Source organism: Sabethes cyaneus, chromosome 3 (genome assembly GCF_943734655.1).
Source record: "Sabethes cyaneus chromosome 3, idSabCyanKW18_F2, whole genome shotgun sequence".
Classification (NCBI taxonomy): Eukaryota; Metazoa; Arthropoda; class Insecta; order Diptera; family Culicidae; genus Sabethes; species Sabethes cyaneus.
The window spans coordinates 166,306,279-166,323,708 of NC_071355.1; the positions used below are offsets into that span (position 1 = coordinate 166,306,279).

The window sequence follows — 17,430 nt, forward strand, 5'->3', positions numbered from 1 at the left end:
GCTTCACGGGGGTGAGATTGTGCCAAGCCATAATGATCGATCCAATTTGTGGATTTCACATACACAACAAAAATACGTCAGTATACACCAGCACACTCACATTCTTTACTATTGAGCACAATATTTTGACAGATTAGATGGCATCATCCATTTTGGAGCAAACTGCATCATATGTCTGCTGAATAATTTAAACTAATTTTTACTTTTTCTCTAGAAATTTCAGATACTTTGAATAAACACTCTAATATAAGACGAATATATTATACCGTGTATAAACTGCAAGTTTTAAGGAGGGGGAAGGGGGGTAGGATAGGCCACAAGTTCTGCGGCCGCGGGTTCTTGAACGAAGTAATGGTTACTTTTGTTAAATAATCAAATAGGTATGCTTCCTTAGGATACATCCCTTCATATATCTCCCCCTTGTTAACCCTAGAAACGCTACTGGCTATATAAAGGCTCTCCATTGACTACGAACTCATTTTTAGTTATTTCAGACCACTCCGGGTTATTTTCGTTCATATTTTTTGTATGATGCATTGTTTTTGGCCGGCCCCCTGCCCCTAATAGTCCACTTAGTTCATGGACGACCCCATGTGAACTACTTTATACTGATCTTCATGTGTATTGTTTATAAACATGCTAATGTTCACTGTTTAGGTTTTTAGCCTAACTTTATGTTTTTGGCACAATGTCACCCCCTAGAAGGGGTGAGATTGTGCCAAAGTTGATGCACTTCCAGTAAAATTAGGTTTCATTGTAACTAGACCATATCTACGGTAGTTGTTAATTGAACAATTTAGTATATATTGACAGCTTCGAAATCAACTTAGTTCCTAAATTGTGTGTATACTGAGCTAAAGAACAAAAATATATACTTTTTTGGCACAATCTCGCCCCGGATGACGGTAGTGGAATTTAGTCGGTAAAAGTTTTTTCTTTTCTTTAATTTCAGAGTTCGTATTCCACTAAGAGGCTTCAAAAACTTCAGACAATTGACATGTTTCTCACTTTTCTTGAATTTCATTGCAAATTTTAAAATTGCAAATTGTCATCACATACATACATACATACATACACACATACATACATACATACATACATACATACATACATACATACATACATACATACATATATACATACATACATACATACATACATACATACATACATACATACATACATACATACATACATACATACATACATACATACATACATACATACATACATACATACATACATACATACATACATACATACATACATACATACATACATACATACATACATACATACATACACACATACATCACACACATCTCATACATTGAATACAATCAACATTTGATTGATATGTTTTGATTTCACACGTTTTAACGGTTTAATATACGGTGCTTAAGTGTTAAAGTTTGAATAACTTTTGAATGAAGCGTCCGATTTTAAATAACTCGGTTTCGTTTGATAGATCTCAGCAGTAATTTTCAAATAATCATAAAATGTGTGATGTTTTTCATTAAATTAATGCTTATATGTTACATAAATATGTTTTAAATACTATTTTTTCACATTTCTTTATGTAACTTTCAAACTTCAAGTCCAATCGTCATGAAATTTGGAAGTTAAGGGTTTGCAAGGCTCCTCTTTCATATGCAATCAATTTTGTTCAAATCGGTTAAGGGACCTATGAGATAATGAAGTCCCATATTTTTCGTATTTTTATACATAACTTTTGAACTAAAAGTCCGATCAGTATGAAATTCAATAGCGACCAATGGGACACCTAGACCTTTCATTTGACACTAAGAACATTAAAATCGGTCCAGCCATCTCCGAGAAAAGTGAGTGAGATTAAAAGCGTCACATACACACACACACACATACACACACACACACACACACACACACACACACACACACACACACACACACACACATACATACACACACACAGAAAATGCTCAGTTTTCGAAACTGAGTCGAATGGTATATAACATTCGGCCCGCAGGACCTTCTTTCCATTTCCGGTTTTCCAAGTGATTTCTATACCTTTATACTATATATTTATATAGTAGAAAGGCAAAAATGTTTGTTGGTGGCAATATAGTTGCCACTGCCTTATAAAGGGTTAAAAAATTAAAGCTGTAAAAAGCGGTTGTCTTGCAAGTGTTCTTTGAGAAGACAACCATAAAATTATCAACATTTGTGGTGGTTTTCTTTTAGTTTCAACCGACTCTTGGAAGTCACTATAAATACACATCGATAAGAAATACAAGTTTTAACAAAGTCTTTGGAAATATTCTTGCGAACCGTCTTTAGTGTGGGCCTCCCCAGTTTTAAAAGGGTTTTATGACTGTTTTATCGCAGATTTGTAGAATTACAAGTTTTATGTTCGGTTTTAAGAGGCAAATGCTGGAAACCTCTTCAAGTGCACCTTAAAATTGAATTTGTTACTTGGGCAGCCCTCACCTCGGAAGTACCGATGATGACAAAGGCGAATTCTACGCGCAGTTGGAGCCTGAATACGACCGCTGCCCAAGACATGATGCCAAATTATCATCGGGGACTGTAATGCTCAGGTTGGTCAAGAGGAGGAATTCAAATCGGTGATTGGACGGTTCAGCGCTCACCCGCAAACGAACGAAAACGGCCTAAGACTTGTCAACTTCGCCGCCTCCAAGAACATGGCCATACGTAGTCCCTTCTTCCAGCATAACCTCTACCATCGGTACACCTGGAGATCACCCAACCAGACAGAATCACAAATCGACCTGATAGATGGTCGGCACTTTTCAGACATTATCGACATCAGAACCTATCCAGGCGTTAACATTGATTCGGATCACTACCTAGTGATGGTAAGGATACGTCAAAAACTATCTGTTGTAAACAACATACGATACCGGCGTCCGCCACGGTATAATCTAGCGCGACTGAAGCAACCGAAGGTCGCCGAATACAACGCGTTATCTCTCGAAACCGCGCTGCCGCAAGTGGGTGAGCTGGATGAAACCCCTCTTGAGGACTGTTGGAATGCCGTGAAAACAGCCATTATCAGCGTAGCGGAGGACGTCGTAACGAATGGTTTGACGAGGAATGCCAGCAGATATTGGCTGAGAAGAACGCAGCGCGTGTACAAATGCTACGTAGAGTCACCCGTCAGAATGTGGAACGATACAAACAGAAGCGGAGGCAGCAAACCCGACTCTGCAAGGAGAAGAAGCACCGCCAAGAGGAGAAGGAGTGCGAAGAACTCGAACAGCTGTACCGCTTTCACGACACACGAAAGTTCTATCAGAGACTCAACGGATCTCGCAACAGCTTCGTGCCGCGGGCCGAAATGTGCAGAGATAAAGATGGAGGTATCTTGACTGACGACCGTGCGGTGATCGAAAGGAAGAAGCAGCACTACGATGAACTCCTGAATGGCGTGCAGGCGGAAGACCATAATAGCGGAGGAAGTGACCACGTTGGTGTAGCAAGCAACGAAGATGTGCCACCCTCATCGATAAGGGAAGTTAAAGAAGCCATCCAGCGACTGAAGTACAACAAAGCAACGGGAAAGGATGGCATTGGAGCGGAACTTATTAAAATGGGCCCGGACAAGTTGGCCGGCTGTCTGCATCAACTGATTGTCAAGATTTGGGATACGGAACTACTACCGGAGGAGTGGAAAGACGGGGTTATCTGCCCTATCTACAAGAAAGGTACTAAGCTAGATTACGAGAACTACCGAGCAATCACTATCCTGAATGCCGCCTACAAAGTGCTGTCCCAAGTTATCTTTCATCGCCTATCGCCAATAGCCAATAGATTTGTGGGAAGTTACCAGGCCGGCTTCATGGAGGGTCGGTCTACAACGGACCAAATCTTCACCCTGCGACAGATTCTCCAGAAGTGCCGCGAATTCCAAGTCCCCACGCACCACCTGTTCATCGATTTCAAAGCCGCATATGATAGCGTAAACCAACAAGAGCTATGAAAAATTTTGGACGAAAACGGCTTTCCGGGTAAGCTTACTAGACTTATCATGGCTACGATGGATGGGATCCAGTGCTGTGTGAAGAATGAATCACGAGCTCGCGCGTCTCTGCGGCGAACCCAGTATTCAGAAAGTGGTAAAATTTGGACGGATTCGTTGGGCAGGACATGTCGGACGCGAACGAGCGAAGTGGCAAAAGTGGCGAGCACTGGGTGCCCGCGGAACTGGAGACCAACTGCCATCGTTCCGTGGCAGATCAGGATAGAGAATTTATGCTACGCAGGCCTTGTCATAAGACGTTAGGGTTAGTCATACTGATCGGGACAGGCAAAATTTTGAATAAATTCAAACGACCATAACTTCTACAAAATAGGACATGTTTAGATGAAATCAATTGCACTCGACGGGGAATTTTACCAGTTTTATTCAAAATATTTCGCGATTCGCAGTAGCCAGTGTACACCGGAGATATTCCTGGTTGCCCGGGGGTATATCAAAAACTGATTTTTTCATCGCTTGTATCTTTTTCTGTCATGAAAATTTAATAATATTCATATTTGCTTCTATGGTGGTTCGAGTACATAATATAAATTATTTATTTTTAAAACCGTTTCCAAATGCGATTTGGAATTATATTCATTAGCTTTTAAATCTGATTATTTCGACTAATACATTTTTAAATAGGCCCTCAACACATGTTGCTCGAATTGACGAATTTGAATGATATATTTGTATTAGACAGAACTTTCTAAAAAATATGTACAGCAAAGATTCGCTAATTGGTGGTTTTGTTTACTTACTCCAATTTTAAACTTAACCTGGTTTTCAATATTCCGATTTCCGAGTAACGAAAGTTTTCAAAATCAGAGACAAAAATAATTGGCGTACCCCTCAGGAAACTGTCAGTCAGCCCAATTAACCAACACGACTCGATAGTCGTGCCCCAGTTAACGAGTTCTGGCTGTATTTGCCAAATATATACAACTCAATGTAACCTCTAGAGGGTATGCTATAGAAAGATTTTTGCACAGATATTTTTCCTCGCTGTACAGATGGCCAGATTTTTCCAACAAAAACACAGAATTATATGTGGCATCCCTGACTATGGGATATAACTCTTGGTGAATAATAGATTTAAGGAAAGGTGGACCAAAAACTCACCTATTAATACAGGGTGTCGATTATCTAGCGAAAATAAAATTCCCTGACTTTTCCAGGTTTTTCCAGGTGTATTTCGAAAAATTCCAGACGCAAAATATCTCCTTAATTTCACGTATCAAAGGGTTTGTTTGGTTTAATTGGTTGTTTACTCTTGAATTATCATTTCCTAATGAATTCAATTTTTCTTTTTAATTCAAATTCACCTTTTTTGCAAAATTTCTATGTGCAAAATTAAAATTGATTCGAATTCGAATTGATTGATTGATTGATTGAACGCACATCGAAATTAAAGAATCAAGCTAAATAACATTTGCAAGATATCTTTTCGAAAAAAAAGAAATAGTCTGCTGGTTTATCTGGTTTGGCTGGTTGCCAAAGGGATGTGGGAGAGCCGTCTTGCCTGTTAGATTACATGTAATGAATGGGTATATATCCGCTTCAAACATTTAAATATGCAAAACAATAAACATAAAGGTTGGTCTTTAGTTTAGAAAATAATTTGAAGATATTTTCTGACACAAAGTCCGATTTGTCTGAGCAGCTATTTCGATTTGTTATCAAAATTTGAGGAACAGGAAACACTTCGTCATAAATATAAAAACTTTCGAGGCCAAACGACTCATCGAACATCGCAGCATCATCGTATTATTTAGAACCTGACCTTCGATCTTTTATTCGACCTACTTCCAGCCAGCTTCTGATATTCAGGAAAACTTCGGGTTTGCGACTCTATCGATCCTCTGCTCGCAGTGGAATTTCGAAGATATGACTGATTTGTTAGACTAAATCAGAATTTTGAAGCTGATATGGTCTTTCATTCGAATACGCATTAAGCGTAGGTTTTCACTAATGATCGACATGAGAATAAAAACTAAAGGCCGGGTTCTGACCCGTTCAGGTTGAACAACGTAGTAAATTTTCAAAAGCTGATCTTGGTTCAGTTTGATTAGTCCTCGTTCCAGTAACAGTCCGATCTCGGTGCGGAAGTCTTGAATTATCTAGACGCAAAATTTGCTGGTATGGCCTTTTTATGCCACTTTCCGTACAAAATAAGCAAATTTTCTATCCAGAATTTTTCACGCAGAATAATCCACACGTCCTTTCCATATGAAAAATCACGTAAATTTCTCTACAGGGAGTTACGTGACTTTCAGTTGAACATTATAGGAAAATACAATAACATCTATCTGATTTCCACGTAAATGCACGCATACTAATGCAAACTAAATTAAATTCACGTAAATAGTACGGGAAAAGTAGGGTGGAAAAAATTCACATAACTTTTCCCGTAATTTCAACGTGAAAATTATTTTGAGTGTTGATCTAAATATCCAATTACAGGGCTAGAAGCGACCTGGCCAACTAAAAATAGTGACTTTAGTGACCAAAATTTGAATAATAATGACCAAAAAGTGACTTAAAAATTTAGAAAAAATAACTTATATTAGGTTATTCACGAAATATACAATGATAAAAACAACTGAAAATAGTCAGTTTGCGCTTTATAAATTTTATTAGCTCTTTTTTTTTAACAAATTTGCGCCCAGTTAGCTTTAAGATATGATGCTGGTTTAACAAGCAAGTCGTCGAATGTTCGAATCTCAGCTAGGCAGTGCTGCTAGATAGTTAGCAGGAATTTTGCACTAGCTCCGTAACTGTCCTGTACTCTAACAGCTGGCCGCGAACAACAGTCTAACAGCTGTTCATAGCGGTCAAATCGGTGCAGCCACCTTCGAAAAACAGGCGATAGAAAATTAGCTGCACACACACACATACACATATACACACATACATACACACACAGACATTGCTCAGTTCGTCGAACTCTATCGATTGGTATATGTGATTCGGCCCTCCGGGCCTCGGATCGATTTCGTGTTTTTCGACCAATTTCTAAACCTTTGTTATATAGTATAACAAAGGTAAAAAAAATAATGATTTAAAAAAAATTTAGCCCCCTTAATACAGCAAATACTGCTATTTTTAAAACTTTCGAGTTAAAAAAATGTTGGTGTTCTCTTGTAAATGCAAGACTTTATTTTTCAAGTTATAACTTTCAGATTGCAGCTTAGCAAAGCTGAATTCAAACTATGCTTCCAGAACGGATTTTATTGGAAAAACTTCCAGCAATTGATAAAGTTCTTTTCGCTTCCATCGAAATTTGATGAATGGTTCCAAGTTGGTTAAACATTATGGTCAAGCATTTTTCTTCTATCCCTTCTTAAAAAGAAAAATTCACTTTTGATTGTTTTCAAAGTTCCTGGTGTTTTCACTGAATTCAATGTTAGGAGAATGAGTACATGAGTATGAGTACGCAGTCTTCTCGAGTTCTTCGATCATCGGCAGGCTGAATCAATAATACCGTCATCTTCTTCGTCATTCGCAGGTACCGGAACTTTTCAGTTATCAATCCCACTAGTGTAAGGCGCATTTCGTCAACTTGTTTGTTTTTAAAGTAACTCTCGAAGAGTTGAAAAATATTTCAAAGTCCTTACTTACAGATCCTTTGAAGGCACAATTGATGCAGAAAACCAAAAGGTCCTCGTATTTCGATTGTTTCCCCACAATTCGTTCATTGACAGCTTTGAATAATTCGACAACGATAATTGAATATCAAGTTGTTCCAACATGGATTGAAGCATTATGTCCACCTCATACAATGAGGCAAATTTCCAGCGAAGATGCTTCAGAGCAGCCTAAACAAATTCAAATGCTACAATTATTTGATTGACCGCTTCAAACTTTTCATCGCTCAATTCAATTTTAAAAATCTTTTCAGCACTAATTGCAAACTGTTTTTCAATGTCAGTTATTTTCTGACATTGGAGCCGACATATTTTTGAAGCGAATTTTTAATGAAATACCCGAAAGAAGAAAAATACAAATTTTTTGCCCTTTTACAACCGGTATATTGGTATTCAAAAAAAATTGGCCAGTATTACCGGTTTCGGTACTTGCGGTTAGACCGCACTAGTCCATATCCATTTTGGGAAATTTTTAACATGCGCTACGCGTACGAGATACAGATTTATTTATGCAAAATTCAGTATGTTTTGTTCAAACATGCGTCATTGATTTTTGATATTTCAAAAATAATTTTTATGCTCAAAATAAAAGATTTATTGACAACAAATTGTTAATTTCTTAGCACCGCAGATGACTTCAATATTATAGCCAGAAACTGCGCAACGGCGGATTATTTCTACGTAAAGCTAAAAGTGGAGGCAATGAGGATTGGGCTGGAAATAAATGCGCCAAAGACCAAATACATAAATGGTAGAGACTCAAAGAAGATGAACGTGCGCTTTTCACGGACCTCCACCAGACCTCCAAGTGGTAGATGAGTTCGTGTATCTAGGATCGCTTCTGGTCGCGGATAATAACATTAGTAAGCAGATCCAGCGCATTCAAGCAGGAAATCGAGCCTTCGCAAAACGCTGCGATCAACAGGCACAAGCCGCGTACGAAGCTAACAACGTACAAAACCCTCATTAGACCGGTAGATTTTATGGATTTGGGATACAACAACCCCACCGGCACCCAGAACAGAGGAGTCCTACGTGTGATATAGCTCGACCAGGTCTAAATTCACTTGCGACATCTCTGAGACGCCTGGCGACCTGAGAAATTGGGGACGAGTAACTCAAGATCGAGTTGAACGATGACGACTGTTTGAAACAGCACGAACCACCCCGGCTCTATGCTGTTGACGACGACGATCGCCCCGTAAATTTACTCTTGCTATAATCAGCTGGCTGTGAAATTTCGAGCATGTAAGTGTAGACCAAATTTTCTTCTGCTGGGGGGTTGGATTAAGAATAGGTTTTCTGCTGGATGGAATTATGCATTGGCGGTACTTGAGTGGTACATTCAGAAATATTATGTTGGCGTGATTAAAGAAAAAAGTCGATTTTATCGATTTTTTCTAGCTTGTAAAGCTGGATTACAACGTGATCTTCAATCTTCATATTTTCAAATCCAAACATTTTTAGCAGTTTTATTTAGCAGTAGTGAAAATGGGATTATTCGCCCTATTCCATAAGTTACATCCAGCAACTAGACTCGTTTCTGTCGAGTGTCGAGTATAGGAGAACGGACAGCATAGCGATGCGATAAACAACCTAAGCGAAGCAAGCTCAGCGGTTATTAGTTTTGTAGCGATCGACTCGGTTGAGTTACTCCACAAAATGGTGTCGCGTGAGATTTACAAGATACCAAAAGTGAATTATTCAAGCAGTGACACTCGACGTGACTTTAATAGTGACTTTAGTGACTTTTTGATGGCAAAAAGTGACTTTAGTGACTTTTTGATGGCAAAAAGTGACTTTAGTGACTTTTTGGTCAAAAAAGTGACTTTTAAGAGACCAGCTTGAAAAAAGTGACCAAGTCACTAAAAAGTGACCAACTTCCAGCCCTGCAATTAATATCAAAGAATCCTAAAGATATTGATAATGATCGATTAGGTTGTGAGCACTTCCCTTTGAAACCAGAATCGATCAAATCGGTTCAACCGTTGTTGAGGTTTAAACCAGGTCGCACATTCATGAAATTCGAAATTTCGAAACTCGCAAATTTGAACACAGCACGTGAGTAGAAATAACGTCTCGTATTATATTTGATTAAGATATACGCGAAGGCCTTGAGTGAAAAGGTGCCAGATATTTAGTACCTAAATGTTATTCTTGCGAAGTCTTAACTTTTCCGGTATATTTTCTTCCCATGTCAAAAATCCCTGACTTCAAATGAAATTCCCTGACATTCCCTGACTTTTCCAGGTTGAAACGAATTTCCCTGACATTTCCAGGTTTTCCCTGATTTTCCAGGTAATCGACACCCTGTAATATCAAATTATAATTACTGAAGCAGACTGATAAAATATAGTCCTGCGTTACCCCGCTGTTGTTTGCGATTTGTTTGAAATTTTTGAGATATTCATATCAATCGATAAAAAATTTCTTTATGAACCACCCCATCGACATCTCTATATCGAGCTGCAGTAAACGTCAGCGACAGTATGTCCGGGGCTCAAAATTTGACAGCGGGCCCAAATCAGACTACTGGCAGTTGAGTGAAACGCAGTGCTGACATGCTATCTCATTTTCGCACACACGAGATGTTGGCGGCGAAAACATGGTTGCCTGCCGATGGGCTGTTATGAACTGATCAATAATACACTGAAGTCGCTTTTTACGCGGTGTTTTTACGCGACTATTTTTACGCGGTTTTCAGAATTTACGTGGTTTTCGGAATTTACGCGGTTTTCAGAATTTACGCGGTTTTTTTACGCAGTTTTCGGAATTTGCGCGGTTTTTTACGCAGTTTTCGGAATTTACGCAGTTTTTTTTTACGCGGTTTTCGAAATTTACGGGGTTTTTTTACGCGGTTTTCGGAATTTACGCGGTTTTTTTACGTGGTTTTCGGAATTTACGCGGATGTGCTCAAAACGTCCATTTTTTCGCGTAGTGTTGAAATCCACAAAGTTTTTTTTACGAGAAATTTTGGTTTTTTTACGCGGTTTTCGGAATTTACGCGGTTTTCAGAATTTACCCGTTTTTTTACGCGCTTTTCGGAATTTACGCGGTTTTCGGAATTTACGCGGTTTGGATTTACGCGGGACGTATCCTCCGCGTAAAAAGCAACTTGAGTGTATATGAAAAAAACACATGTTTGGGAAATGAGCCATATTTCAAAACAAATGTGTAATTTGGTCAATAAACTTGCATCCACATGACGTCCTGAAAGTAAACCGTTTGAGAACCATGCTCCTGACTGACCGATAATATCGACATGCTATTCTTACCGTCAGATTGGTAATGGGACCTCAGCCAAAAAATTAGTGTGGTCCAAACTAAATGGAATAAAGCTATTTGATTCTATGAACTTTACACAAAAAAGACGCATTACAAAAATTTTATAAAGTATTCTTTTATGTATATTGTCCATTTTCGCATGTTATTTTCATGCTATACCCGGGTAACCAATAAGCATTAGTATAGGCAGTAAATCAATCGTTTATTAGCATCCCTGGCGTTTTATACTGAAGGTTGCTGTTTATCAGCCTTTTTTTTGACTGCATAACTGTAGTAAATTGGCATCCACAATCCTATTTAAATTCTTCTTGTCGGTAACTAGCTGCAAATAACAGCGGGGTGGTGTGGCTGTCAAACTACATACATTGTACATGTCCCACTCATTGGTTTTGGTACTTTTGGTTTTGGTGCAATAATAGTACCGTATAATGATAGTAAAATGTGAATAAAACGTTAGAGAAAAATTTTCGCACTAACCTTTTTTGACTTTCTCTACCGGGGGCTTAGAAATAATTAAGGATGAATCCACCATTAAGTCCGATGTTATGACAGGTTTAGTATCCATAATAATATCGAAGAGAGCGTTACTGAAGAGGCCTTCTATAAAGGTAGAAAAAATATTACTATGGAGGCTTCTTAGTTCCCTGCGTTCAATCCTACCATTGCAGAAATCGTAGTCTTCAGAGATTAGCTCCTCAACGCAGGAGGAGTCCTGGGAGAATGGAGATGTTGGCTCCATTTTGCCCTCCCAGTCCAGAAATTGACAGGACTCCATCGCAGTTTTCGATCGATGTCACGGTTTTGGAATCAAAAAACGACGATGGTAAAGATTGTGTAAATTTAAATGTAGGAGACAATGATGATGTTTGGAATTTAAAACTCGGGTCTGTCGCTGGGGACGCCATTTTGCTTGTGTAAGATGCCATTTCGGCTCTGCGAATAAATAAAATAATATAATGAATATTCTAATTGCTATTTGTAACAGATATATTATATCAGAAAGCATTCTAAGAGAAAATAATATTGAACGACATGACCCACGTTACATTACATTGAAAACTTTCTTTCTGTTAAAAATTATAATACCGCGCGTTTTAACCCATGGGTTTGTTACGGTCACGGTCAATTAAACATAAGCATTACAAAACACTTCGAAAACGTCCAGTTCGAAAAATACTTGGCTTGATCAGGAATGAAATCTGATGATCCGTGAGAGCTAAACAACCGGTAACGGTAACCACAGAGCCAGAAGAGCCCGGTAGCTACACGGTTACCGAGTCTGCTTTGACAAGCGGGGGGTCGTCGATCCGAATCTTAGTAGAACCGGGCCATTTGATGGCAAGTGACTTTTAGCGCAGGTTTTTTTAGGAAAATTATAAAACTAGTCTTCGCACGCATTCAAATTAAGCAAAAATTTCCTCATAACTTTAGAACCAATCAAGCAAATGAACCTAAAAATCAAAAAAAAAAAAAATAAGAAAACTTATCCAATTTAATTCTACTATGTGTCTATTGGATAAGTTTTCTTATTTTTACCTTTGTTATACTATAACAAAGGTTTTTTTTTATTTTTAGGTTTCGTATTCTACTAAGACGCTCCAAAAACTTCAGTCAAGCAAATGAAACCAAATTTTGGCATGTGAGGAATTTTGTAGGCAGGATTTCTTTCTATGGCGTTTTATCACCTCTCCTACCCCTCTAAGGGGAGGGTGGGGTGGCTTCCAATTTTTGTAAACACACAAGGAGTATGCATTCAGTTTAAAAAATATTTTTTTGATTCTAAAATTGAATTTAACAGAAGCTGTTTCTAACAAAAAACAAAAAACGAAGAAAAATATTGAATTTCATACACAATGAATAAAAAAATGCTGAAGCATATTTATACCGAGATGAATTGTCAAAAAGAACTTAAAATAGCAAAAAACCAAATAACTTGATTCGGGACAAAAGTTGAAAATCCAGTAAAAAAGTAAATAAATAAATAGCTCAATGCATAATTTGAGCACACGCAAATGCTAACAAGAACTTATTTCTCTGGTATTCTCAAAATACCCAGGGTAAACGCAAGGCGTATATTGAAAACAACAGAATCAGGTTTTTATCCTTCTCCCATTTTTAGAGCAGGTAGGTGCCTATTTTGATATTTTAGCCACATCCGCTATATTGCTGACGTCGAAAGGTGAGTTCTGCAACAGAAAACACCGATTACGTCATTTTTTAATTGAACCCTAATTTCTCCACCGAATATGTTGAATTCAATTGCAAATTAGATAAACCTAAATTTTTATTTTGTTTACAGCTAAATCAACACAAAGAATAAATTATTGATATCCTCGAACGCAGCGTTGACATTATCATATTGTCAATATGCCTAAAAGCTTTCTCCTTTCTGTAAATGGCGTCGCATTGATCATTGGAGCTGTATTATTTTTACATTTTTACGCCTGATAGACGCAAATTATTACTCACATCATGTTAATCCACTAAATTTCGTTCGGTTGTACTTGGGCACCGCAGTGCGCTGCTAGCTGCTTTCAACTAGTACTCCATTTTCACCTTTTAATAAAATCGAATAAAACTTTCAACACACTATTTTCAAGTAACATTGGGAAATGAGAATGAATCATATTATTTGACATTCGTGTTCAAAGTAAATTGATATATACCAGGTATATGACAATGCGAGCTGTCATATACACTTTGCACTAACACATCTACACTAGTTCTGAGATTTCGAGCATTTTGTATGGAAAATTAGTTAATTTTTTAAAAAAATCGTTGGATACGCAAGATTTGTCTTTTTTTTTCTTACAGCTTTTATGTTTATGCTTAGAACATTATTTCTAGTATGTATTTTCATGAATACAATGAAGTACAACATTCCAAATTGCAAGCGGAAATTTTTTCGTCAAAGCGGTATCAAGATATCTCAAAGAAATGTCCTTATATCGCTTTCCTACAAGTAGTAAAACAAAAAAGAAATTCTTTAAAATGCTCGGACATGATTGTTCAATAAGCAGCATGAGCAACATTGTAATCCGCCCGCGATATTTTTCGTCTGATTTCTGGTAAGCTTTTAAAGTGTTAATTATCATCTAAGACTGTTTTGTAGCAATCTAAGATTGCTTTTTATGGTTTTCTACGTAGTGTTGAGACAAGAGCATATATATCAAACAACGTGAGCGGGCAAATTTATGATAAAAAGGTATCATCTTGGAATAGTGACTTCAACTTAAGGATTTTCAAGCAGTAGCACAAGCATCTATTCGAATAAAACTATTTTTTAAAAGAAGACATCAGAGGCAGATATTCAAGAGCATCATGCAAGCAAAATGTTGGACGGAACGTGTTTTAATTTAAGCAACCGTATACCGTATTGATCGTGAAGTATTAGAAACATTAATTCATTTTTCAATTGTACATCGAAATAGTTAGTCACCTATGTTCTCAAATTTTTTACGCATAATTAGAGAAGGCTACAAGTGCAAATGACTTAAAAATATATTCCTTACATTTCATTGTAAATGTTCAAATATTTCTCTGGAATAATATAGCTGCATTCATTAATTACAATTAATTTAGTTTTAATTTTCATGCAAGTTCCACCATATTTCAGAACTATTTCTTCTTCTTTCTACACACACTAATGCAACCCTCGATGGTCACATACCTGGTATATATCAATTTACTTTGGACACACAGTTCGTTACACGATTTTGTATGAGTGCGAGCAGACCATAAAATCTTTTTTATCCATATCCCTTTTGTAATTTTGTCGATAAACTCTACACAACACAGAATTGCCAGCATTTCGCGACCAAAATGTCGACCAACATTTCAAAAGGGCGGATAAAGTTGGAATCACACGGACCATCAGCGAACATCATCGGCAACGTACACTGAGAAAACTTTTCGTATAGTTTCTATGTGTCCCACATATAGATTTTTGCAATGTGCCCAGTAAATGATCTTTATGTGCCAAACAGTTATCATTTATGTGCAAGCGAAAAATTGACACATACTATTCATATGCGTATAATTTTTATGTGTATAATTGCACATACTGTTCATACGCGTATAATTTTTATGTGTATTTCTGGGAGGATTGTGTTTATATGCGGCTCATGATAATCATATGGGATTTCATATGGAAATTTACTATTAGTTATGTGCAGAATATTCTGAGTGTATCGTAACGGAACGTCAGTGATGGTCGCTTGCATATTTTCAATTCGCAATGACGGCACCGCACGACCTCTTTTCAACTTACAGAACTGCCCATAGCTGAATGCGTGAAAATTATTTCCGACATGTTTCTGTCCTTTGCACTCTTTAACAAATCGCTATTCTGCTTCACGCATACTCGAAACTAATGTAGGTGTCTCCACTGCGGCGCCGTCATAGCGAATGAGTCCAGAACGTCACATCACGGAACGTCAAGGCCCTCGTGTGAATGCGCAGTATAATCAATATATATAGAATGCCAGTGTCGCTGGTGTTTCATGGATATTTTGGTGGCAAATATGTTGCTGGTTCGTGTCTTGGATACGGGAACTACATTGTCAAATTGCAAAATAGAAAATTTTCCTGCCGACAAAATACCCCAAAACGACCAAATCGGGTGATTTATCCTACGGAAAAGCAGAAGGATTTTTTATTGGGTTGCCTTTTTAGTTTGACAATCAGATTCCCGTTTCGAATCGATCACTCACACATAAGCGCATACAGTGTAAATACGTAATTTTCAAATGTGTGATGTTTACCACGAGCACTGCAGCGACACTGGTATTCTATATATATTGATTCTACTGAATGCGCTCATTGAAAATGCATGCAACCATCACTGACGTTCCGTTACGATAGTAGAATCAATATATATACACTCAAAATAATCCGCACATAACTAATGGAAAATTTCCATATGAAAATCCTTATGATTATTATGTACCACATATAAACACAATCCGCCCAGAAGTAAACATGAAAATTATATGCATATGAATAGTATGTGCAAATTTTAAAGGTAAATTTTAAAAACACATAAATGGTAACTGTTTGGCACATAAAGTTCATTTACTGGGCACATGGAAAAAATCTATGTGTGAAACACATAGAAACTATACGAAAAGTTTTCTCAGTGTAGAATGCCAGTGTCGCTGTTTTTCTACAGGACTCATTGTGGTAAACATGATGCTAACAATCTGTATCAAGTCCACAGAGAACAGACATCCAAGCGAAAGGTCCCCACTTGGATAAAACTTATGTCAAATTAGTTGGGAAACTATATACCCAAGTAACCAGTGAGCACTTAAAGAAGCAGAAATCTAGCTTTTTATTAGCCTATGGTGCACACCATATCGTGCAGCATAGTTCAATATGCCTATAAAAAGCAGCTAGAAAGCCGGTTTTGGCGAAATATCCGGCTACATTAGTGCTTGTAGCTTTACAAAAGTCATAAAACGTAACGCCTGTTGCGTAACGGTAAAACGTCAAACATAAAAAAATGCGAAAAATATATTGTACATCCTTTTTTATCTTCCCTCTCTGTTATGCTTAATTGCTTATATGGCGTACTTTGTTGACGTTTCAAGATTGCTTTTTGTTATTTTCTTTTTCGGTTAGAATTGAACCGCCAGCCAATCTGTCGATAGGAATAGGAATAGAGGAGTAGGGCAACGCCTTTACCAGTTGATCTGTAAACGGTAGTTGCGAGTCAGCTGCCAATAGCTCTACTTAAATTACCGAAATTCTTAACTCGGATGTTTGATTTGCTTATCAAGGCGGAATGGAGGGAAAGATTTTGTTTTTCACATATCTTCCATAAGTTGCGCTTTGGGAGAATTACCTACCTTTTATTTTCTTTTTATGTGATGGCATACATGTATCCAGCTTTTTACGCGCTATAATGGAGGACGCTATAAATTGTGTTCGTAATACGCGAACAATCTTTTTGACAACTCTGCATGCATCAAAACTGGGCACTCTTCTCCTGTAAGGCAATGTTGCTCTTTCTTTCGTTTACGCAAAAGAAGGAGAGCAATAGTTTTGTTTACATTTCGCACATTTTTGCTCTCCTTCTTTGGCGTAAACGAAAGAAAGAGCACGGTAGTGTTGCAAGAGAAAAGTGCCAGATTTGATGTATGCAGAGTTGTCAAAAAGATTGTTCGCATATCACGAACACAATTTATAGCGGCCACCATTATAGCGCGTAAAAAGCTGGATAGAAATATTTCTTGCATATTATCCGTATGCATATGCCCTATAGATTCGTGTTGATGTTTATTCAATCGGCGGTGCAGGATTTTGCGTAAGACAAAAAGAGAGGGAAGCATTTTTTCTGTTATCACGCGTACGTTCGCAAGGAGATTTCCTGCAAGTGTGAGCAGTGTTCAAAATCTCTTTTGATGCCGGTAACGGCAATAAAGCTTGCTTAGAGCATCTAATCAGCTTTTCATAGTGCTTCAAGTAAATATTAAT

The 17,430-nt window shown here is 37.7% G+C and overlaps 1 protein-coding gene across 1 annotated transcript in view; it reads right to left on the reverse strand.

The window, feature by feature from the left end:
* Positions 1–13,567, reverse strand: part of LOC128741841 (activating transcription factor of chaperone) — a 38,371-nt gene extending 24,804 nt beyond the window's left edge. Inside the window, exons 1-3 of the mRNA XM_053837932.1 lie at positions 13,423–13,567; positions 11,614–11,886; positions 11,431–11,553 (exon numbers count right to left, since the gene is read on the reverse strand). Of these exons, the coding sequence (XP_053693907.1) occupies positions 11,431–11,553; positions 11,614–11,728 (238 nt within the window). The 5' untranslated portion in view covers positions 11,729–11,886; positions 13,423–13,567. The remainder of the gene's footprint in view (positions 1–11,430; positions 11,554–11,613; positions 11,887–13,422) is intronic.
* Positions 13,568–17,430: the final 3,863 nt, after the last annotated feature.